Source organism: Drosophila nasuta, chromosome 3 (genome assembly GCF_023558535.2).
Source record: "Drosophila nasuta strain 15112-1781.00 chromosome 3, ASM2355853v1, whole genome shotgun sequence".
NCBI classification, from domain to species: Eukaryota; Metazoa; Arthropoda; class Insecta; order Diptera; family Drosophilidae; genus Drosophila; species Drosophila nasuta.
This window is the reverse complement of record NC_083457.1, coordinates 10,218,242-10,242,991: the sequence shown is the minus strand read 5'-3', so window position 1 is coordinate 10,242,991 and position 24,750 is coordinate 10,218,242. Positions and strand designations below refer to the sequence as shown.

The window sequence follows — 24,750 nt, the reverse complement described above, 5'->3', positions numbered from 1 at the left end:
CGATTGCGAGGTTAGCTTGAAAACTATGCACAAATGGCGTTGAGAAAAACAGGAAATACAAAAATATATTACTATATGTACATGCATAGAGTAGCAGAAGCTTCTTCGCTATTAGTCATCCAATACTAATATACAAACAAATATATGTATGTACATGTACATACATTTGTTTATGTCTGCTTATATTGATATTTGAGATTACCACCTACGTACTTCTAAATCTAACCTCGCATGTCTTTATTGTCTGTATTTTTTGAATTCATCGCATTGGCATTGGTACATTTCGTTTTCGTCTTCGTTGTCTTCTTCTTCATAACGTTACGTTTTTTGAGCAGCCGGCATCCATCCTATCACCTTGTGCTTCTTCAACAATGCTCATGCACGAACGAATGAAACGAAATATCGCAGAGCGAAACTTGTCAATGGCATTGGCTGGTTGATATGTTGGTACAGCAGGCGCGTAGTTGTGGATTTTGTTTTTCTCTCAATCTTTTTGGGGGCCATCAAACGCACGGCAGAGAAACAGACAAACTTGGCTTGCCGGAAGAGCAGACAAAATCAAAATACACATTTCATATTAAAATGCACTCATTTTGACTAATTGCAACAGTCAACAATCGGCTGTGCCCAACTGAACAACATTTAGTCATCGCATTGGAGCATCAGAAGTTTCACACACAAAATATATCCATATGTATGTATGTGTGCACCTTCATACATGTGTAGAACGCGCGGCTGTGTGAAATTAGCGAGCGTTACTTTTTAAATTTAAATTTAAAAGGCAAATACGTTAAGTTCAGTATCAACGGCTATTTGCGCTTGCGAAATAGCGCCAAGCTGTTGCTGGTGCTTAATAAAGCGCCGCCGCCGTCGGGAACTCGTTTTGACTTTGAGCAAATTCTAGCCGCAGAGATTTTTTGTTGTTGCCAAGCTCGTAAGCTCTCGCACGATTGCTTTATGCTCTCAATCTGAGGCCTTGTCTCGAGTAGTGCACAAGCATTTCAAACATATGTACATACATAAATATCCATATGTTTGTGTGTATGTAGGTATGTTCACGTGCTTGGAGTAAATATGCTACTCTACACATTGTATGCGTCATCACGGCTGCGTCATGAAATGCGAACTTGTTTGTTGTTGACGATGACGCTATATCTCCGTTCTTTCCCCCCGCCCAACTTTTACTCTGCAGCTTTATTTCGTTAGATAGACAACTCTCTTGAAATCGCGCGATTCGCGACATTCCAAATGCACAAATTATTTTAGCCAGTCACATGGTTACACTCTCGCATGAAATGCAAAAGTGTATGATACTCGTATAATCGCTCGCATGCAAAAAGTCACGAATATTTTGAATGATAAGTGACGGTATGTGTGTTTATGTGTTTGTTTGTGTGTGTTTGAACCGTTACTACACTGATTACAAAGCTCGTTCGAAAGTTTAGAAAACTATATTGGAATACGGAAGAGTACCTGACTTGCTCTTCGCTGCTTTATCTTCGTTTTAATCTTATTTAACTTGATAAGAGTGTTTTTGTTTCTTTTATGTGACTTCTCTTTAGTCATGATGCGATCTTATTCGAAAAGTAACGATGACACATCGGGGAAGTATTGACCTGCTAAGGGCAAGCAAATGTTCCAGAAATAAAACCATGCACTTGTAGTATTGTTGCAATAAATATTTAATTGTATACATATAATATATCTATATATATCAAACAATTCATCTTTAATAATTTGCAATATTTAATGTAATATTTGATGTACACATACATACATACATTAATAAAAAGAGATGGTGAAAGTATATGTATTTTCTTTAGGTAGACACTTTGACAGTTTACAGTTTACAGTTTACAGTTTAGTTGAGTTTAATAGGAATGAGAGGTACTTTATTAACAATCGTTAGAGGCAGGGATATCCACTAGTGTATATAGACATTGTACGTAGTATATGGGCAGAATAGACATACAGACATACATCGATAAATTACTGTTATTTGTGTATACTCTGACATCATAATATGTAACATATCTTCTCTTCTAACGAGCAATTTGTTATGCCCGCTACCCAAAAGCGTGAAAGGAAACGGTATACATAGACAACAAAATCTCAGAATCCATCAGAGCTAGAGACACTAAATATTGGCAATAATACTTCATATTATTTCAAAGCGACATCATTTTGGAATGCAGAATACCTACAGTAATCTAAATGGTTCCTGAGAGATTCATTACGATCGGAGAAAAAAAAACAGTTTCAAAGGGCGCACTCTGAAAATGGGTAGCGGGTTTCTTACAGTCGAGACCACTCGACACTAGCTTGCATAATTGTTTTTGGGTTGTTTTCAACATGTTTTCGATTTATCATAAAGGATAACAAAGGAATAAATCAAGAATCTTGTTGCTTCACAGACCATTGTGCTTTTCTCCCAGATGCAACACATCTAATGTGGGCTCTCTGCATTCTCCTCGTCGTACTCCTCCTCGACAATAGGCTTCTTATCCTCCAGCTTGCTACGACCCATGAAACGTTCCAGAACAGTGTGTTTGGCTGCAGTCGAATTGCGCGATCCCTTAAATGAACCCCAATTGAGCTTACCTGCCTCGGAGGAGGTCATCAGTATGGAATAGGAGGAGCACACTTCGCCCTCTTTGCTGTGTCGTATGCCATAGAGGAAGTAGACGACCATGCCAATCGATACCCAAACAAAGAAGCGCACCCAGGTCAAGGCATCCAGATGCACCATCAGCATAATGTTGCAAAAGATGCCCAAAGCCGGAACAAATGGAACTAGTGGTACCTTGAAGTTGAGGCCGCGCGTATTCTGATTATGCACGGCCATGATAGCGACACAAGTGCTGGCCGCAAAGATGATGAAACCATAGACAATTAGGGCCCACCAGGTGCCTGTGTACAACTCAGTCCAGGACACCTTCAGCTCCAAACAGATGGCAAAGCTGAGCACAATGAAGAGCAGCACGCATACAGAGACCACAGAGCCAGGTGCAAAACGTCCCAAGAGTGGTTCCAGCCAGCGGAACTGTGGCTTCAGGCGACCAGCCAGCGCTCCCTCGATGAGATCACTTGTGGGCGATGCGGTGTCAATGCTGGACTGCGACTCGGCATCCTCGTCGTTCTCATCCTCGGGTGTGTCGGGCGCATAAACCGGGTTCGGACTGCCCAGGTGTGTAATCGGACGATAGCGCAGTATGATGACGCTGGCCGACACAATAGTGTAGGCCAGCAGAGTGCCAATGGACATGAACTCCACCAGCTTGGCCAAATCAAAGACCAAAGCCAATGCAGCACTCAGCAATCCCGAGATGATGAGGTTCAACAGCGGCACCTGAGTGCTGGTATTGATGCGTCCAAAGCAGCTGAAGAGCAATCCATCCGATGCCATGGCATACATGCAGCGGGGCAGCGCATAGAGGGAGCCCAGTAGAGTCGTTGTCATGCCGCAGAGTGCGCCTATAGAGATGATGTACTTGGCCCACGGCAGTTGCAATTGGCCAAAGGCCTCGGGCAACGAAGCAGCCGGATTAATCTCACTAATGGGTATCATCAAGGTCAAGGCGGCGCTCACAAGGATGTAGCCCAGTGTTACCACGCACAAGGACAGCACCGTGGCAATGGGTATGGAAACCGAGGGATTCTTAGCCTCCTCGCCGGACGTGGCAATCGAATCGAAGCCCACAAAGGCATAGAAACATGTGGCAGCTCCCGCAATGACGCCACCAAAGCCGTAGGGCAAGAAACCTCCTTCCGCTTCGGACCAATTGTTGGCATCCGCATACCAGAAACCCACGCTAATGACTACAATCATGACGCCAATGTTGACCAGCGTGAGTATGCTATTGAAGACCGCGGTCGCCTTTACACCGCTGCCCAGGGCCGCAGCATAAATGATGCACACCAGGAAGGCCAACACATCAGGATATTGCGCTAGACCGGGTTCATGAATGCCGCCCATCAGCGAGAGCGTCGTATTGGCAATCCAGCCGCCCAGCATGGAGTCCACATAACCACTCCACGCTCGTGCCACCGATGCAGCACCCAGCATATGTTCGAGCAGTATGTTCCAGCCAATGACAAAGGCCCAAAACTCACCAATCGATATGTAGGTGTAGACATAAGCCGAACCAGCCTTGGGTACCCGAGTGCCAAACTCCGCGTAGCACAACGCTGCTAGCATTGACACAAATCCGGCTAGGACAAAGGATAAGATGATGCCAGGACCAGCCATTTCCTTGGCCACAGTGCCAGTCAGCACATAGATGCCCGCGCCTACCATATGGCCAATACCTGAAAGCAATCGCGCACTTGAATTGATATTTTAGTTCTCTCACGTCAAGGTCCTTGTCTTACCCAGCAGCGCAATGTCAAAGGTGGTCAGACACCGCTTGAGTGGCGTCTCCATCACATCCGCGGGCACCGGCTTGGTGCGATTCATTTTGCTGCATAGGCCAGACATAATGTGTCCCAGTATCGCACGTCTTGAGCTGGGCATATTACTCAATATTTCCTTCTATTGCTCAACCATATGCCACATAATCATTTAAGGTGCTCCCAAGTTCAAGTCGTTTAACGCCTTTGTTATTATTTATCTGAATTAATACTGCTTTAATTGGCAATTTGTTGTATATTTTGTGCAGTTTGTGCGCGATTTAAGTTTCGATTTTCAATATTTTCCGGTTGTGTGCGACGTTACACTTGTTGTACACGAAACAGCTGTGACAGTATTGATTTTTCCTTCGGTTTCCCCTCACCGACATTTTATGTACGCCCACACAATTTCGAGCTTTGCCAACACTGTTTGTGGAAAAACACTTTAATCACTGTGAAAAGCTTTTGTCGTAACGCATCCCTAAATTAATTTTCGTAATAATGTGAGGATTGCACAATTTACATCGGCTTTTCTTAATGTTAATATGAATTTATACATTGAATATTATACATTTTAATATTAATGAATATTAAATTATCAATAAAATTTTATTCAATTTAAATAAAATGTCTCATTATCGTTCAAATAATTGTCCTAATTAAATTTTACTCCTCAAAGTATGCCACAATATTTTCATTTCGCTGCAGCGCCACGCGTAACGACTTTTTAGAAAAGTGTTGCATACTTTTTTGTTCTACCTACAAAATACTAAGAAACCAGTATTTTCGACTGCAGCATAAAGGTAAACCTATTTGATTACTTTTTGTTTCATGGGTATTTCATTGTTTACATTAGCAGTCATATCAATCCATCAAAAGCCTTATTTTCCAGCCAAATTAATGTTGTTCATTATAATGCAAAGCTTTTTTCTTACAAATATTATTATTACTAATGAAAAGATAACAATAAAAACCATTCGTTCATTAAACTTTGAATTTACAAGGCATATAAAATCTTTTTGCTGACATATCGAAGGTGCAAAAATAAAAATAAATTATATGCACAACCTTCGCCCATTCGGAATGGCCAAAAAATGGCATGACTAGCAGAAGACGGCATTTCCGACCATATGCAATTATACATTTTATACAAATGTACAGATGCTGATCAGTATCAGCACATAAGTTGTGTTGCCCAGCCCATCAAGTTAAATCTTCGTGCGTCTATGCGTACGTCCGTCCGTCCGTCCGTCCGTCCGTCCGTCCGTCCGTCCGTTTATCTCTATGAGAAGAAAAGACCCCAAACATTGGAGTGTGTTTCGCAATAGGAATATGTTCAAAATTAACGTCAAAAGACATCAAGTTTTTAATAGTCTTTGTCAGGTATGAAATTTCCTTATTTTCTTTAAGACTTGGTTTCATTATATTCTAGATGATGCATGCTTAAATCGAAAAGCTACAATACATTTATTTATTTATGAAGGTAGTTGTTAAATGGCTTTTATTTCAATAAGTGTATATTAAATGTGAATAAATGAATATATATTGTGAAGTTAAAAATGTAATGAAATGTTTGTAATTAAGTGTATAATCAATTGTCAATTCTCAATTCCAATTCCAATAAATATATTATTTAACCTTCAAAAAGATTTTAAGTTCAATAAGCTCATTAGCGACGTTCTTTATGTGCGAAATATAGTTAAATCTTGTATTTCATATTTATGATAAATAAGATAATATTTTTATTTGTATTTTAATATTTCCCGATAATATCGTTAATTGGCTACAGTTCTTACAGATTGAAGATTGTGGCTTCACAGACTTTTGTGCAGTTGTGTCGCTCACTTTAAGTTCGAGCTCACTTGCGACTTGTTCTCCCAGGAATCATCCGAAGATGACGCAATGCGTTATTGGAAGTATTCTCGGTTGTCAATCAATGTCCCTTTTGTGTGCTTAGAGTTTTGAAGTAGTAAGTTTTTTTTTCTTGTTGACATGAATGCAAAACTCCATGGCCTCAAAAGTGAGTATTGAAAAATAGAAATACTTTGACACTAGGCGTAGTTTTGCGAGTTATTTTATTATTTTTTAACTTTTTTGACTAGTTATAAACTAACCAAAGGGGCACAAGAAATAATGATAGACAATAATTAAGTATATGTTAATATGTATAATTGAATATTTGCACACACATTTTCATACATATGTAAATAGTACAAGCATGTCTCTAGGCTATAGGTGTGTGTTTTTTTTCTACTTGACTGTCTGTGTGTGTGTGTGTTGTTTTTTATACGTCCCTCCAGCGTCAGCGGACATAACTAAGTATGAGCAAAGACATAGCACACATAGCAATTCGCCGTTGTCGTCGCCATGACCGCTTGGCGTCTGTCACCAGCACGAAGCGGACGCTGGGCACCCAAAAAATCCAACTCTGACTACGACTATACTATAGTATACCATATGTATGTAGGTATTAATACCTGTTCGGGATGATCGGCGCGCAATGACTGTAGTACAAGTGTGAGTACAAATACGAGTACTCGCGTAGTTGCATGACCAGCTCAGCGTTGAAGTCGATGTCGCTGTCGATGTCGAAGCTGGCCACGATTTCAGTTACGACAATGACGGATTTTGGCATTTCGGCCCTAAAATACATACAGAGGTGTTAGCCATTTGAATTTGACGTTGCGGATCTTTCAGCTGAAGTTGTCGCCGCATCGCGTCGCCTTCTCGCTGTTGTCGTTGCTGTTGCTGTTGCTGTTGCAGCACCTGGGACCGGGTCAAGATGAAGAAGACGCAGTGCAGCGGACAGCGAGTGAGTTCGGCTCACGCGACTGACTTGCGCATAAATATAAAAATGCATAACATAATAAACGCAGCAGCTCGACGAACATCCAACACCCTATGAATGCACTTGTAATTAATTAAAGTTTGAAAAGGTCATTGGTCACATGGAAAAGTTACAAATTGTAATACTTTATATTTTACTCTTTAAATAGTATTCATTTATTATTATTTAATATGATCATAGTAGATCGATAATAGGATCATCCCAAAACATTTCGAAGGGGGTTTCGGGGTAATAGAAGTAGCTAATTTGTAATAAAAGATTTCTAAAAAAAGGTCATAAAATATGAGCAGAAAACCTGAAAGTTTATTAGCTAACATATTTAGCACGTAGCTGATAATAACATATTTATTGAGTTTTATTTCACATTTTACGAAAACGTATTTAAGCAAAACTGTTTTTTTCTAAACACAAATAATCCTGAAAGTGAATGACAAAATGTCAAATGTCCGAGTTCAGTATTAAAGCTTTCTGATATAAGAAAGAAATTAGCTAAAAATGTTTTTTGTCAAGAGCATTAATACTGAAAGTGAATAACAAAATGGCAATGGTCATAGTTCTAAAGTAAAGCTTTTTTAATAAAAGAAAGAAATTAGCTAAAATGTTAATTCACAAACATAACTAGCAATGGAATAAATATAATTTCATTCAAGAAGATTTAAGAATTATCTCATGTTTTGTATGACGCAAGTAGCGGTAGAATAAATTAAATTAAACCTGGAACAATGCTGAACAAATAAACAAAGTTGAGCATTTGAAATAAATATATTTTTATTGCCATTTGAAATATTAAATTTTACAACAGCTGCACTGGAATGTTGACCCAGATGGCGACATTTAGAAAACGAATATTTTCGGATATTTCTAAGACGAAAACTGATTATTACATCACGTAATAGAAAGCAATCCTTAAAAGGACGAGCTGCAGATTGCATTTGGTTTTGGTTTGGGAGCAGGTGATGCACATCGCAGTGTAAATACTCGTCAGCTGAGCATTTGGGGAGCGTATTCATTGTGGGCTTGGACGAGGTGCAATTGAAAAGTATCTGGAATCTTGCCACATTTGTTTACAATGCAATTGGCACAGAGTTTGTTGTCGCATTGTTCAACACTGCACAAATTAATATAACTGCTTGATCAGGTCTCGCGAGTATTCAAAAAATAACAAAAATAAAAAAATTGTAAAGTAAATAACTCTTTTGTGGCCGGCCGTGCTGCTGTTTTAGCTGCTGCTCTTTCGCCCGAAGTTGATGTCGTCGCTGTCGACGTCGCTGCTGCGATTGCTGCGGCTGCTGTTGTTGTTGTTTTTGCACTGACTGCGCCTTTGGATTTTGAAAGCAGTGTTGTTCCAAACGAATTTAGTTAAAACATGCTACGTGTGTGTATAAAAACGAAGACGCGTCTTCTCGAAGCTTAGTGCGACAGCGAACTCTTAACCAGCCGGCGATCCAACCTAACTCTTATTTTCAAAGCGCCGACCACTCGACAATTCCAGTAAGTTTACTTACTTTTCGATCCAGTGCATTCATTTCAATTCGAAATTCAAAAGGCCATCTCCTAACGGATTTCATCATTGTCCAGAATAATGCATTGAATATGTTTTGTTATCTCGTTTCTTTTGTGTGTGCTGGAAAGGTTTAACCTATTTTTGGAAATCCAAGTAAAAGTGAAATTTTTGGGGATTCTCGACGAAAGTGAATTTGAATTGAAAGTGAATTGAAAGTGCTTATGCGTTGCGAATATTCTTAAAAAGAAATTAAGATTTAAGCGCTTTCGGCTTTAGCGGCATACGAAAAACCTGATGTGTGAATTATTTAATTTTAATAGAACTATTAGCATATTATTAACATTTTCTTCAACGCTCCGAATGACAAAATATTCAAAACAAACAAAAATATCAATCAATTAATTTCGATTTCAATTCTGAATTGCGAATAAACAATGAAGAACGAAGAATTATATTTTAATGCTGATCACGACTTAGTCCGAGCATAATTACATCTTTAATCTCTAAGTACATTTGGCAAAGTTTATTTAATGAATTATGGATAATTTGTTAAGTCAAATGGTAGATTTAATTATAGATTAGGCAACGCATTAGGCATGTAACCGCATAAGCAAGGCCGAATTAAAAGTGATCAAACCGCATTAATGCCGCAAAGAGCTCAACACCAATCAAGACAACTCGTTAAGCCGACAAGGTTTGAACAGGTAATTGAGGGAGGATGAGAATGCCTTCCTCACTAATGAAGAGATCCCTTGTGGGTGTCAAATATCGTGCAATAAATTGCCAAGCCAAATGTTGCGGATTGCGGCTATTGCGGCAATCCAATCCAATAATCCGAGGTGAATAAACATTGGCCAATCTTTGGCGCGAGACACACAAAAAGTCTGCCCCACTTACTCGACATTTGTTGCCCTAGACTCCAACGGCAACTGCTACTCTACTGAACTAATGTAATCTGAGGATGAGGTAGACACACAGATACCCTATTTACATTACCTTATACTTGAGTGTAATTAAATTCCATTGATTTGATTGCAAAAGAAAGACTTAATTATTAAATATGCGGGGACCTTTCAAATTGACACCTATTTTTCGCAAAAATGTTAATAACTTTTTCCACAGACCGAATCAACAAAAAAGAGACAAACAAAAAACCAAATCAAAAAAAAACCTAAGCGAATAAATTTATTAAAAGTCGGTTATTATTGGGCAACATATTGTATGTTTTATCGGTTGATTCGCGAACAAGAGATTTAAATACTAAGTTAAACATTGGAGTTGGATAGAGTTTCGTGTGTGTGTGTGTGTGTGTGAGGAGATTAGTGAAAAATGAATATTATGGTTAATTTGCGTGTTGTGCGAATCAAGCAATCAATTCCATCAAAATTGCCGGATATACTCGAATTCATCTTGACATTATTATCGAATGAACTATAGCATATATCAAATATAATTACCCCACAATTATGACTCTGCATAATTAGTTGGACTAATGCATTCCACACCACAACACTTTGCTTCATTGATGTGTACTGTCCACTTGCACTCCACACAATGCAGTGTCCACAGTCCACACCCAGCGAGATGGTCCAATGAAAGGTGGGTGCTATGTTAGTTGCAGATTATACACTATAGTATCCATCTCAGATCTGTTTGTATTCAGACTTTATAATATGTACACAATGCGTGGCTGTGGCGGCGTCAAGCCTGTTGGGTAATCACCTGTTTGCCATGACGAATACGAATACGAATACGAATACGAATACGAATACGAATACGTATTCGAATATGAACACGAATACACAGATGAATAGAGACGCCTATGTGTGATGCGCCCAAATGGCAAAAGTTCACGGCAAGATCATCAATGTCCAAGTTATTATTTATCTCATTTTGTAACCAGTCAATAAAATCTGTTTTTTTTTTCTCGCGCTCTTGCCCACGGGTATGACGACTCAAAGGTAGATGCTAAAGATGTGCTAAGATAGCAGAGAGTGAGAGATCTAATCAATTCCGTTCCGATCCGTTCCAGATGGGTGATAGATGCGGATACTTAAGTTTTGCTACTTGCTGACATTAACGAGATTAACGGTACCGACATTTTGACCAGGACTGTGTCTTAGTTTATAAATACATCAGTGTCAATTTATTAGCATATTTAACAAGTTCAGCAATATCACTTTCATTTGTCTCGTTAATTTATGAATGCTCATCCAAGCTGAGTTGGCATGAGAACACCCAACATTACCTGTTTATTATCCCCCCACACATACTCTCGTACATACTTCAATTCTATATTCCCAGTAAGATAAAACGAATTTCAATTAACGCCGAATTGCACCGGTGACTTTTGCTGCTGCGAACGAGACAACGCAAAACAACAAACAACAAATAAAAAAGAATATAATGAATAAATGCTGCATGCGAAAGTGAAAAAAGATACAACGAAACCAGTCAATATTTCAAAATTTTAAATGTTGAATTAAATATAACTATACTACACATTCGAAACTCGAATGCAAAATGAGTACAACACAAATACTGGTACAAGTGTGTACGACATTCATACGCCCCACGCCGATGATCATACAATATGCACAAATTGCGCATTAATAATTTAACATATCAACAATAGCCATAAGCCAAAAGAAATAATAATTTAGGGATTCCAAAATGTTCAAGGTCGCCCCCGTTGCTTTTACAACTCGACTCGATCCGCATCGCATCGCATCGCATCGAATTGAATAAACATCTATGAATGAATACTATTCACAACATCCACTCGAAATGTGGAAGCTGTGCATATCATCTTCAACTTTCGGCGTCCGTATAAATAAGCTGTCCGATCTTTTGACGTTTGGATAAACATAGTGTTTTTTTACTGTCCCTCTTTCTGCCGGCTATAACACACTAATTGCTAACTGGCTAGCTCCGTATACCCTGTTATCATCGGAAGTGTAAAAGAGAGTCTCATTTGCTTAACAAAACAAAAAAGAAAAGACAACTTTGACATTTTGAAAATTGATTAAGTGCTATTCCATTCTTCTTCCTCGGTTGCATAATATTGAGTATGGATTTCAACAATAAATTTCAGAAATAAATATAGCCTTGACTTTTGGCAAACAATTATTCTAATTAAGAATCAAAATTATTAGAGTGAGTAATCCAACCAATTTATGCGATCTACTATGAGACAGGGTATGAGACTGTTGATTACACCCAACTGCAACATGTTTGCTTGTTTTATTATAACTGTTTTACAACAAATTTTAACTAATAGTAATTTTGAACCGGTTGGAAACATTTTCAGAACTGGTTATCAAATACCATCTGAAATAATTCACATGAACAACTGTCAATATATGATCAATGTGTCCCAAAATAGAAATTCAATTCCAAAATCGAGTGACGAATGTTATTTGTCAACAGTTTGGACAAGCGTTCTAACTATTTTCTTGTTATAGAAAATACTTCAAAGCAGATGCGCGCTTTACATGTTGAATAATAGAAATACAATTTCCATTTCTATTAATATTGTATCTGCATTTTAATTTTCAATTTTCATTTACAACAGGTTTTTGATTGAGCCGCAATACACTAAACATGGTCCGAGCTGGCCATATTATACTCTTGACTCAACTTTTGGTATGGATTTCGCATGGAGATGCCTAATCAATTTGAGCTAATAGTTTATTGCTTTTAAAGGTCATTGCGAACGGGGTAGATCTACGAAATGATGATGATTTTGCTAATAACGAAGTCAGCCCAGCCGAGGTGGCACTTTCGTTTCCCAGAGTATCTCGCAAAGCCTCTTCCATCGATGGTAACATAGATAAAATCGAAGTCAAATGTGATACATCGAATGGCATGATAGTAGAGGTTGAATTTGCCGAGGTATTCAATGGAGTTATTTACAGTCAGGGATACTACAACGATCCCAAGTGCAGGTATGTTCTCTTTTCAAGGTAAATTTCTCAGAATAAAAGTTATAATTTTCCTCAGATATGTGAGCGGTGGAAGTAACGAACAGACATATGTATTCAAGGTGCCCTTCGATGGTTGCGGTAGCAAGCCGTCCTGTTCGCTGTGTGCATCTGTTGATAATATTCTGATCATTCAGAACGATGAAGATATTCAAGAAAGTTGGGACACAGCTCGCAAAATAACATGTAGTCGCAGTGATGAACAGGAAAAAACGGTTTATTTCAGACCATTCGTTGTGGATATGTTGGAAGTGATATCGGTTGAAACTCCAAGTGGCCCAGTTCAATGTTGGATGGAAATTGGAACAGGAATACCACCAAATATTAAACCTATAAATTACACATTGAAACTTGGCACAGATATTACTTTCACCATAAATGTTAAGCAATCGGTGCAATCGTGGGACATCAACATCCTACAATGCTACGCCTCCGATGATCCAGAGTTTGATGCACGCACTACAAACAAATTACAACTTTCCGATAAAAACGGATGCTCAATTAAGGAAAAAATATTTGGAGAATGGAAAAGATTTGAGTCCATTCCTGGTCAAACTTTAACTTATTATAATACATTGAAAGCATTTAAATTTCCAGACAGATCTCAAGTTTATCTTAAATGTGATATCGAACTATGCAATGGCTCTTGCGATAGAGACTACAAGTGTGGTGGCCATATACCATCAACTGTGCCAACATTGCCTACTAATAAACCCCCGCGCTGCTATCCTGGTTCAACTGATCCTCGTTGCCCACAAGAGCCAAGAACAACGGTTGCTCCCAACTGCTACCCAGGATCAACAGATCGGAGGTGCCCCCAGTCACCCAGAACTACATCAACACCTCGCTGCTTCCCTGGATCAACAGATCCTGATTGCCAGCCTGCCACTTATTTACCACCGACCACAGCCCGACCTCCAGTAACACCAGCTAAGCCGCAGTGTTATCCTGGCTCAACCGATGTACGCTGTCCGCAACAACCTAAAACTACTTCCGCTCCCATTTGTTATCCAGGATCACCTAATCCTCGTTGTCCACAACAACCCAAGACGACGTCTGCTCCCAACTGTTATCCAGGTTCAACTGATCGAAGGTGCCCTCAGCAACCTAGAACTACATCGAAGCCACGCTGCTTCCCTGGGTCAGCAGATCCCGTTTGCCAACCGGCTACTACATTGCCACCGACTACATCACGACCTACAGTAACTCCTAAGACGACTTCGACACCCATTTGTTATCCAGGATCGCCTAATCCTCGTTGTCCACAACAAGCTAAGACGACTTCTGCTCCCAACTGTTATCCAGGATCAACTGATCGAAGGTGCCCTCAGCAACCTAGAACTACATCGAAGCCCCGCTGCTTCCCTGGATCAACAGATCCTGATTGCCAGCCTGCTACTTATTTACCACCAACCACAGCCCGACCTCCAGTAACACCAGCTAAGCCTCAGTGCTATCCTGGCTCAACCGATGCTCGCTGCCCGCAACAACCTAAAACAACTTCTGCTCCCATATGCTATCCAGGGTCGCCTAATCCTCGTTGTCCACAACAACCTAAGACAACGTCTGCTCCCAACTGCTATCCAGGATCGACTGATCGAAGGTGCCCCCAGCAACCTAGAACTACAATAAAACCTCGCTGCTTCCCTGGATCAACGGATCCTGATTGTCAACCGGCTACAACTCTACCTTCGACTACATCACGACCTACAGTTACACCTAAGACGACTACTACTCCCATTTGTTATCCAGGATCCCCTAATCCACGTTGTCCACAACAACCCAAGACAACGTCTACCCCCAAATGTTATCCAGGATCGACAGATTCTCGTTGTCCACAACAATCTAAAACGACATCTACTCCAAACTGCTATCCAGGATCGAAAGATCCTGCATGCTTAAATTGTTACCCCGGATCACCAGATCCAAGATGCCCAAAGGTTCCAACAACCAGGAAGCCTGGATGTTACGAAGGTTCCAGTGATCCAAATTGTCAACCTGCCACTTATCTTCCCCCTATCAAAACAACTAAGATTCCGGGAAGCCAAATTACTCCTTCAAAGCCTAATTGTTTCGATGGATCTACTGACCGCAGATGTCCTCAAAAGCCGAAAACAACGCCATTGCCTAACTGTTATCCAGGCTCGACTGATTCTAAATGCCCACAGCAACCAAAGACAACAATTCCACCAAAGTGCTACCCTGGGTCCAGTGATTCTCGATGCCCTCAGGAACCCAGAACTACAAACCGCCCACAAATAACTACGACAAAACCAAGGTGTTATCCTGGTTCTACTGATCTTCGCTGCCCGCAAGAGCCTAAAACTACAGCTGCTCCCAATTGTTATCCAGGCTCCTCAGATCCGCGATGCCCACAGAAGCCTAGAACTACTACAAGGCCCAGCTGTTACCCTGGATCTACAGATCCCGATTGCCAACCAGCTACATATCTTCCACCGACCACGGCTCGCCCTTCGATAGCAACCTCTAGGCCAAATTGTTATCCAGGTTCAACTGATGCAAGATGCCCTCAAATACCGAAAACAACTTCCAAACCAAACTGTTATCCTGGATCCACTGATCCCCGCTGTCCACAACAACCCAAGACGACATCTAAGCCAAACTGTTATCCTGGATCCACAGATCCTCGTTGTCCGCAGCAACCTAAGACGACAGCTAAGCCAAACTGTTATCCTGGTTCATCGGATCCGCGATGCCCTCAGGAACCAAGAACTACATCAAAGCCTCGTTGCTACCCTGGATCTACAGATCCCGATTGTCAACCAGCTACAAATCCTCCACCGACCACGGTTCGCCCTTCTATAACAACCTCTAGGCCAAATTGTTATCCAGGTTCAACAGATATAAGATGCCCACAACAACCGAAGACAACATCTAAGCCAAACTGTTATCCTGGATCCACAGATCCACGTTGTCCGCAGCAACCTAAGACGACAGCTAAGCCGAACTGTTATCCTGGTTCATCGGATCCGCGATGCCCTCAGGAACCAAGAACTACATCGAAGCCCCGCTGCTACCCTGGATCGACAGATCCTGATTGCCAACCAGCCACATATCTTCCACCAACCACAGTTCGCCCTTCGATAACAACGTCTAGGCCATATTGTTATCCAGGTTCAACAGATACAAGATGCCCACAACAACCGAAGACAACATCTAAGCCAAACTGTTATCCTGGATCCACTGATCCTCGTTGTCCGCAACAGCCTAGAACAACAGCTCGTCCCAACTGTTATCAGGGATCGTCGGATCCTAGATGCCCTCAGGAACCAAGGACTACACCGAAACCAACAACTAAGGCAACTGTTAAGCCTGCATGCTATCCAGGATCAAAAGATCCCGAATGCTTAAATTGTTTCCCGGGATCCCCAGATCCAAGATGCCCAAAGGTTCCAACAACCAGGAAAGCTGGATGCTACGAAGGTTCACGTGATCCAAATTGTCAACCGGCGACGTACCTCCCGCCAATTAAAACAACTAAGATTCCGGGTAACCAAGTTACTCCCTCAAAACCTAATTGTTTGGCTGGATCTACAGACCCCAGATGTCCGCAAAAACCGAAGACAACGGCTTCACCAAACTGCTACAGAGGATCTTCAGATCCTCGATGCCCCCAAGAACCCAAAACTACATCAAAACCACGTTGCTACCCCGGATCTAACGATCCCGACTGTGAGCAAACCACTTATCCACCGCGGACTACAATTCGTCCTCCGATAACTACATCTAAACCAAGATGCTATCCAGGATCTGCTGATCCTCGGTGTCCTCAGGAACCAAGAACTACTACAAGACCCAGCTGTTACCCGGGATCTACAAATCCCGATTGCCAACCAGCTACATATCTTCCTCCAACCACAGTTCGCCCTTCGATAACCACATCTAGGCCAAATTGTTATCCAGGTTCAACTGACGCAAGATGTCCCCAACAACCGAAGACGACAGCTAAGCCAAACTGTTATCCTGGATCCACAGATCCTCGTTGTCCGCAGCAACCTAAGACGACAGCTAAGCCGAGCTGTTATCCTGGTTCATTGGATCCGCGATGCCCTCAGGAACCAAGAACTACTACAAGACCCAGCTGTTACCCGGGATCTACAAATCCCGATTGCCAACCAGCTACATATCTTCCTCCAACCACAGTTCGCCCTTCGATAACCACATCTAGGCCAAATTGTTATCCAGGTTCAACTGACGCAAGATGCCCACAACAACCGAAGACAACATCTAAGCCAAACTGTTATCCTGGATCAACTGATCCTCGTTGTCCGCAACAGCCCAAGACGACATCTAAGCCAAACTGTTATCCTGGATCCACAGATCCTCGTTGTCCGCAGCAACCTAAGACGACAGCTAAACCGAACTGTTATCCTGGTTCATCGGATCCGCGATGCCCTCAGGAACCAAGAACTACATCAAAGCCTCGTTGCTACCCTGGATCTACAGATCCCGATTGTCAACCAACTACAAATCCTCCACCGACCACGGTTCGGCCTTCGATAACAACCTCTAGGCCAAATTGTTATCCAGGTTCAACAGATATAAGATGCCCACAGCAACCAAAGACAACATCTAAGCCAAACTGTTATCCTGGATCCACAGATCCACGTTGTCCGCAGCAACCTAAGACGACAGCTAAGCCGAACTGCTATCCTGGTTCATCGGATCCGCGATGCCCTCAGGAACCAAGAACTACATCGAAGCCCCGTTGTTACCCTGGATCGACAGATCCCGATTGCCAACCAGCTACATATCTTCCTCCAACCACAGTTCGCCCTTCGATAACCACATCTAGGCCAAATTGTTATCCAGGTTCAACTGACGCAAGATGCCCACAACAACCGAAGACAACATCTAAGCCAAACTGTTATCCTGGATCAACTGATCCTCGTTGTCCGCAACAGCCCAAGACGACATCTAAGCCAAACTGTTATCCTGGATCCACAGATCCTCGTTGTCCGCAGCAACCTAAGACGACAGCTAAACCGAACTGTTATCCTGGTTCATCGGATCCGCGATGCCCTCAGGAACCAAGAACTACATCAAAGCCTCGTTGCTACCCTGGATCTACAGATCCCGATTGTCAACCAACTACAAATCCTCCACCGACCACGGTTCGGCCTTCGATAACAACCTCTAGGCCAAATTGTTATCCAGGTTCAACAGATACAAGATGCCCACAACAACCGAAGACAACATCTAAGCCAAACTGTTATCCTGGATCAACTGATCCTCGTTGTCCGCAACAGCCCAAGACGACATCTAAGCCAAACTGTTATCCTGGATCAACTGATCCTCGTTGTCCGCAACAGCCTAGAACAACACCTCGTCCCAACTGTTATCCGGGATCGTCGGATCCTAGATGCCCTCAGGAACCAAGGACTACACCGAAACCAACAACTAAGGCAACTGTTAAGCCTGCATGCTATCCAGGATCAAAAGATCCCGAATGCTTAAATTGTTTCCCGGGATCCCCAGATCCAAGATGCCCAAAGGTTCCAACAACCAGGAAAGCTGGATGCTACGAAGGTTCACGTGATCCAAATTGTCAACCGGCGACGTACCTCCCGCCAATTAAAACAACTAAGATTCCGGGTAACCAAGTTACTCCCTCAAAGCCTAATTGTTTGGCTGGATCTACAGACCCCAGATGTCCGCAAAAACCGAAGACAACGGCTTCACCAAACTGCTACAGAGGATCTTCTGATCCTCGATGCCCCCAAGAACCCAAAACTACATCAAAACCACGTTGCTACCCCGGATCTAACGATCCCGACTGTGAGCAAACCACTTATCCACCGCGGACTACAATTCGTCCTCCGATAACTACATCTAAACCAAGATGCTATCCAGGATCTGCTGATCCTCGGTGTCCTCAGGAACCAAGAACTACTACAAGACCCAGCTGTTACCCAGGATCTACAAATCCCGATTGCCAACCAGATACATATCTTCCTCCGACCACAGTTCGCCCTTCGATAACAACCTCAGGGCCAAATTGTTATCCAGGTTCCACTGATGCAAGGTGCCCTCAACAACCGAAGACAACATCTAAGCCAAACTGTTATCCTGGATCCACTGATCCTCGCTGCCCACAACATCCAAGAACGACACCCGGTCCTAACTGCTACCCTGGATCGTCTGATCCTCGGTGCCCCCAGCAACCGAGAACTACAACTTATCAACCCCCTACTACAATTCGACCTCCAATAACTACACCGAAACCAAGATGCTATCCTGGATCGTCTGATCCTCGATGCCCCCAGGAACCCAGAACTACTACTCTTCAACCCCCTACTACAATTCGACCTTCGATAACTACTTCAAAGACAAGATGCTATCCTGGTTCAACTGACCCACGTTGCCCACAGCAACCTAACACGACACCATCGCCTAATTGCTATCCAGGATCGAACGATCCTCGGTGCCCAACAACTAAGACAACTGCTACGCCAGCATGCTATCCAGGATCCAAAAATCCTGCATGCTTAAATTGTTACCCTGGTTCCCCAGATCCAAGATGTCCCAAGGTTCCTACAACTAGAAAACCAGGGTGTCACGAAGGTTCAAGTGACCCAAATTGTCAGCCGGCCACTTATCTCCCACCAATTAGAACAACCAAGATTCCCGGGAACCAAATTACTCCCGCGAAGCCTAATTGCTTTGAGGGATCTTCTGACCCTAGGTGCCCTCAAAAACCGAAGACTACTTCTTCGCCAAACTGTTATAGAGGATCTTCAGATCCTCGATGCCCCCAAGTGCTCACAACTACATCGAAACCCCGCTGCTACCCAGGGTCTACTGATCCCCAATGCGAATCAGTTACTTACCCACCCCGCACTACAATTCGTCCAACAATAACTACCTCTAGACCAAACTGCTATTCAGGTTCATCTGATCCTCGATGCCCACAACAACCGAGAACAACACCTAGGCCCAATTGTTATCCGGGATCATCGGATCCTCGATGCCCTCAAGTACCAAGAACTACTTCGAAGCCACGCTGTTACCCTGGATCCACTGATCCTGATTGCAAGCCAGTAACTTACCTTCCACCAACTACAGTTCGTCCATCAATAACTACGTCTAGACCGAATTGTTACCCTGGTTCAAGTGATCCTAGGTGCCCACAGCAGCCTAAAACGACTCATACACCCTGTTATCCTGGATCGTCTGATCCTCGCTGCTCCCAAAACTTGGTCACGACAACATCGCGGCCTAATACTACCCCTTCTTATTGCTTCCCAGGGTCTGTAGATCCTCGTTGTCCTGACACATATAAGGGTTCAACTCCTATTCCTGCCACGTACTTGCCGCCTTTAAGTAATCCAGGCTATGATAGGACCATAAGAGACGCAAAAAGCCAATTCTTTACAGAGATTAACAAATTGGCTTCAACAGATAACAATGTTTTTGAGCTAGAAGATGATGATGAGAGTGAGTACTCTAGAAATAAACGCGATCTGAGCGATAAAGATATAGACCCAATAGCATTTAATGAAGCCAACGAAGATCTTCTATCAAGAAAAATCATGAAGCGTGAGTTCAATGAGCGTCCACCGGAAAGAGAGGTTATTTCCTTTACCCTCGGCATTCGAACAGGGATTCAAGTGAATTAGACCGATTTGTACAATATTAAATTGTTATAGCCGATAACGTAGCTCTCTCGCAATAAGATTAACTTGTTAAAAAAATGATATATTATGATATTTATATATATATATATTATTACTATTAAACGTAATCATTCAAATATACTCGATTTTAGTAATAGTCTCATTTTAAGTATTTTCAAATTTTAACGAATGATTCATGTACTCGATCAAAAATTCTCGTGAATTTAATTGACACAATAAACGATACAACAAAATTATAAAAACTCGTTGTGATTTGGAATTTATCAATAGATTTATGAAACCGGTTTTCCAGAGTACGAGTATATGAGGGTTGAATGACTTCATGCCTTAAAAAAATAAGTATAACAGGCAATCGCACGCGCCTCTAAATCCTAAAATATAGATATTTTTGTTAAAAATCAGATAGGTTTCCACACATATAGACACATGTTATTTCAATGATAATATTTTTTCCTTTAGCAATCCTATAATTATAATATCAGATATATAATTCCGGTAATCCATTTGCGACCAGAAAATATAATTATTTCTTACTTCTTTGAACTTAACTTTGCAGTCGAAAAACTACTTGTGGTTTTTGACTACATAATTTTGAGATTTATTTATCTAGGTTTAAGTAAACAACCGACAGAAATAAATGGTTTAAGAAAGTGCGATACTTTACGACTCTGGATAACGGCAATAGGAATTGCTTTCGATAGACTCATTTGGTATCCACTCTTCATATAAGGGTAAGCGATTCTTCAGGGCTTCGATTTCGCGCAGAATTCTCATAACATTGCCGCCAACCAGTTTCTTTATGGCAGCATTGCCCCAAACCCGATCCCTGGCCAACTCGGCTAGTAGCAGGGCATAGCTCTTGGGTGCGCCACCGAGTCCAATGTGATCAACTCCAGCCACCTTGCGGACATAGTTGATGGCAAGTATTGCCTCCCTAACGCTAATTGATCGATCGCCACATCGCTCCAAATTCAGCAAAATGACTCCACCATTTTCTGGCAATAAACTGAAAAAGTATTCAAACCATTAAAGTTAAGGGAAAACAATTGCTCAAGATTGAAGCATACCTGAGCACATGATCCGGAATAGAAGCCACATTGGTGCCATTGCATAAGGAAAGGGGTGCAGCATTCATGAGCAGTACCGGTGCCTTGGCAGTGCGCAAGGCTATAACCATGGCTGCTTCGCTCAGCTGTGATATCTCCACCAGCATCCCCAGGCGGTTCATTTCAAAGAGCATCGTCTGCACGAGAAGTTACCCAAGATTGAAATATTCTATTTTATATGGTTTGATTAACTGTTTGCTCACCTTGCCAAATTCGTTGAGCGAATTGGTTGCATTTTCCTCAATGAGATAATCTCGCCGCCGTATGGCCGCCGCAGCCCAAGGAGTTGTGCATTCCAGGCTGGTCACCGACACGAAGCGCGCCCCCAACAAATAAATCGAACGGAGCACAGCGAGGCTAGTGCCCAAGGCATGGCCACCGCCAATGCCCATTAAAACGGCCACCTCACCCCTGATATGGGTCTGCTCCATCTCATCCGCAGACTCGACAATGTGCATGGAATTACTAGCCGCTGTAATGCGTTTGGCTTCATCGATGCCCTCCAGGGCGAGTTGCACTGCATCTAAATATTGCGCGCCGCAATGCACCGCAATGGGCCAAAGAACAGCACCAATATGATTCTGTCGTATATCGGCCAGACCACTATTGTTTGTCTTGATGTCACTTGGTGGCTTCCAGGAGCCCTCGATTAGCGGCGATTCGGTCAACAAGCGCCTGATGAAGGCTAAGCGTGCCTCCAGCAGCGACGAGGAGCGCAATTGCAGAGCCAGTGGAATGCCACCGGCCATGGCAATGCAGACCAGAACAAGGCAAATGCCTATCAGAATTCGGCGGCTTCGCGACCGTCCAGGACGCTCGGCGGACGACTCGCTGCAAGAGTCCTTTTTGCAATTATACGTTGGTATGCCGCCATTGGAGCAACGCAGTTTTTCATTACCACCGCCAAACTTTGTTATTTCCGCTGGCAGCTCAATGTCTGCTATTTCCGTGAACACAAAGCATTGCTGCTTACAATGTGGTTGATGCTGATGCAACGGATGCACCTCCATAAAATCACGGTTTGGCACTGGGTTCATTGCATTCTACAATTGATAATGCCTGAAAAACAAACCAAAGTTTCGGCGTAGTGTTTCAACAACTTTTAGCCAAGCACTCCGAGAACTTCACAATATTGATTTTCATCTGTTTCAGCATAAACTACTCTCCCACTTTTGATCCTGCGCATTGCACGCATCCTAACATTTCTCTTATCTGGCAACCTAAATTCAAAGATAATATTTGGCGGAAAGTTGTTTAGTTTTGTAATCTTTCCGTTTGGAATATTTAATTTGCATTAATATTATTATATTACCTATATCCAGGAAACGTTGAAGTTAAGGTTTCAAATAGTACGGTAAGAAGATTCACATTTTACGGCCTACAATAAAGGGTTAATAACAATAACATAACACTTGCTGCTTAGTAGAGGATTGACATACGAATTTAATATTGTTGCAATAAATTAAAAAACAACAGTCTCATTCTACAGTTCCTTGAAATTTAAATTTTGTTGTTATAAATCCATATGTAAATCATCTTAACTCCGAAGTATAACATATCAAAAGATTTTGAATTGCCACACATTAAACAACAACAATAAACTTTACCATTCTCATTTTTTTTTAGGAATTAAGCTTACTTAGAGATGCTTGATATCATCGAATTCATTTTAAATATTTGAGATAAATTAGTGAACCTTTCCCAGTTAGAAGTTTTACAATATTATATAAACCACAAAAGCAAATCCCAAAATTAATGCCTTGTTAATATAGTTGGTATAATATATGTTTAATTAAAGTTTTTTGTGTGTTTCAAGAACTATTTTCATAAGTGCATGCTGTGGCAAATTCTCGAGCACACAGAGCAACTGGATCTGATTGGTGATGCACTTGGAGGCCAATGCAATTTGCACTGCTTGGGCAAAGCGTTCCATGCACTTTTGATATGCCGTATCTTCCTCTGGTGCAACTTTGGAGTCCTTCAGGCGTGTACAGTATTTTTGCAGTGATGTGACAATTTGCAGCAGATCTTGGGCATGCAAGGGAGTCGCTTCCGCACTCTTGTCCAACTGCATTAAAGTGTGCAGTAATGATAAATGTAGGTTACTATAGGCCGGACGGTTTGAGACTAATGGCGCCAGCACCACCCAACGAAGAAGGCCAGCCAGCGGAGTGGCAAATGGCATTGCAATGGCGCCAGCAGGTAATACTAGAGGCTGTTGAGGTGCCTGGCATAGCAGCGGATTTTCTGTTGTCCACTCTGTTATAGCATCCAGCAGTGCATCTGGTGGTGGCGTCAGCACTCCGCCACGTTTATCGTTTAGGTAAAGATCAGCAACAGCAACCATAAAGTTGGCAGCAAAATGCGAGCCCACCATCGGTAGTTGTTTTAATTGATCTGGTGTCTTGCGAGAGAATGATATGAAATCACTCACAATACTCTGTGCCACCTCTAAGCTTGGTTGTGACTTGCAGCCAACTTGTTGCATCCACGTGCCCGCAGAAGAGAGCAGCGGCGCCACCGATCCCGAAACTGCAGTGCTTATTAGTCGCGATAACAGCCGAGAGCGCTGTGGTGTCAGATGGCTACCAAATAGCGAAAGGAATATTGCATTGCGTGTAGCATCCCGGCCGGGCCGCGAGAAGTATTCAATGAGCGCAAGTATCAACTGAAACTCTTGATATATATTCATTTGACTTATGCCCATTTTGCGTACGTCTCCATCCTTGCTACGCTCCAGGAAAATAAACTCAGAAATAATCTGCATTACCAAGTTCTGTTTATTTCTGCTTGCAATGAGGCTTTCTGCAACAACAAAAATAAGTCATTTACGATATACGTATACAAATGTTTATTATTGACCAACCTAGACGGGAGAGCGCTTCAACTGCACACATTGGATAGTCTAGCTTGCGCAGACTTAATTTACCATCGACTGCAGCAGCCATTATTTTTAAAATAAGTTAAAACTAAAATATTGACGATTGTTTACGTTTTTGTTCTGCAAATTTGTAATTTCATAAACTTCCACTCAGAGTGACCGCAGAGTGAGTACTAAAACACAGCATTAGTGTGACCATTTTTTCAACAAAACAGCTGTCAGAATCAGAATATCGATAATTATCAAAACTGGTGTATTGAGCAATGCGCGGTCTATTTGAAATGACATGCAATTATCATAATTTAGCCTTGTTCTTTTTCCAAATCGCTTTTCACTTGCAAAGCTCAAATTTGATTTTTTTTTGTTTAAGAAAAAGAGAAT

At 41.9% G+C, this 24,750-nt stretch overlaps 4 protein-coding genes across 4 annotated transcripts; 1 reads left to right on the top strand and 3 right to left on the bottom strand.

Annotated features, from left to right (window-relative positions):
* Nucleotides 1-1,663: 1,663 nt before the first annotated feature.
* On the bottom strand, nt 1,664-9,092 carry LOC132793478 (cationic amino acid transporter 4). The gene is made up of 3 exons (XM_060803420.1): nt 8,743-9,092; nt 4,372-4,815; nt 1,664-4,308 (listed from the first exon to the last, which is right to left on the bottom strand). Exons 2-3 carry the CDS (start codon nt 4,511-4,513, stop codon nt 2,447-2,449), a joined length of 2,004 nt encoding a protein of 667 aa, XP_060659403.1. The 5' UTR covers nt 4,514-4,815; nt 8,743-9,092; the 3' UTR covers nt 1,664-2,446.
* On the top strand, nt 8,628-20,610 carry LOC132793476 (mucin-2). The gene is made up of 4 exons (XM_060803417.1): nt 8,628-8,728; nt 12,316-12,386; nt 12,447-12,688; nt 12,744-20,610. The coding sequence occupies exons 2-4, from the start codon at nt 12,345-12,347 to the stop codon at nt 20,362-20,364; spliced, it is 7,905 nt and encodes a 2,634-aa protein (XP_060659400.1). The 5' UTR covers nt 8,628-8,728; nt 12,316-12,344; the 3' UTR covers nt 20,365-20,610.
* Nucleotides 20,611-20,816: 206 nt separating this feature from the next.
* Nucleotides 20,817-22,651, bottom strand: LOC132793479 (dipeptidase 3). Its single transcript, XM_060803421.1, has 3 exons — nt 21,692-22,651; nt 21,450-21,625; nt 20,817-21,388 (listed from the first exon to the last, which is right to left on the bottom strand). The coding sequence occupies exons 1-3, from the start codon at nt 22,523-22,525 to the stop codon at nt 21,043-21,045; spliced, it is 1,356 nt and encodes a 451-aa protein (XP_060659404.1). The 5' UTR covers nt 22,526-22,651; the 3' UTR covers nt 20,817-21,042.
* Nucleotides 22,652-22,826: 175 nt separating this feature from the next.
* LOC132793481 (integrator complex subunit 15) lies at nt 22,827-24,749 on the bottom strand. Its single transcript, XM_060803423.1, has 2 exons — nt 24,355-24,749; nt 22,827-24,293 (listed from the first exon to the last, which is right to left on the bottom strand). Exons 1-2 carry the CDS (start codon nt 24,434-24,436, stop codon nt 23,281-23,283), a joined length of 1,095 nt encoding a protein of 364 aa, XP_060659406.1. The 5' UTR covers nt 24,437-24,749; the 3' UTR covers nt 22,827-23,280.
* Nucleotide 24,750: the final 1 nt, after the last annotated feature.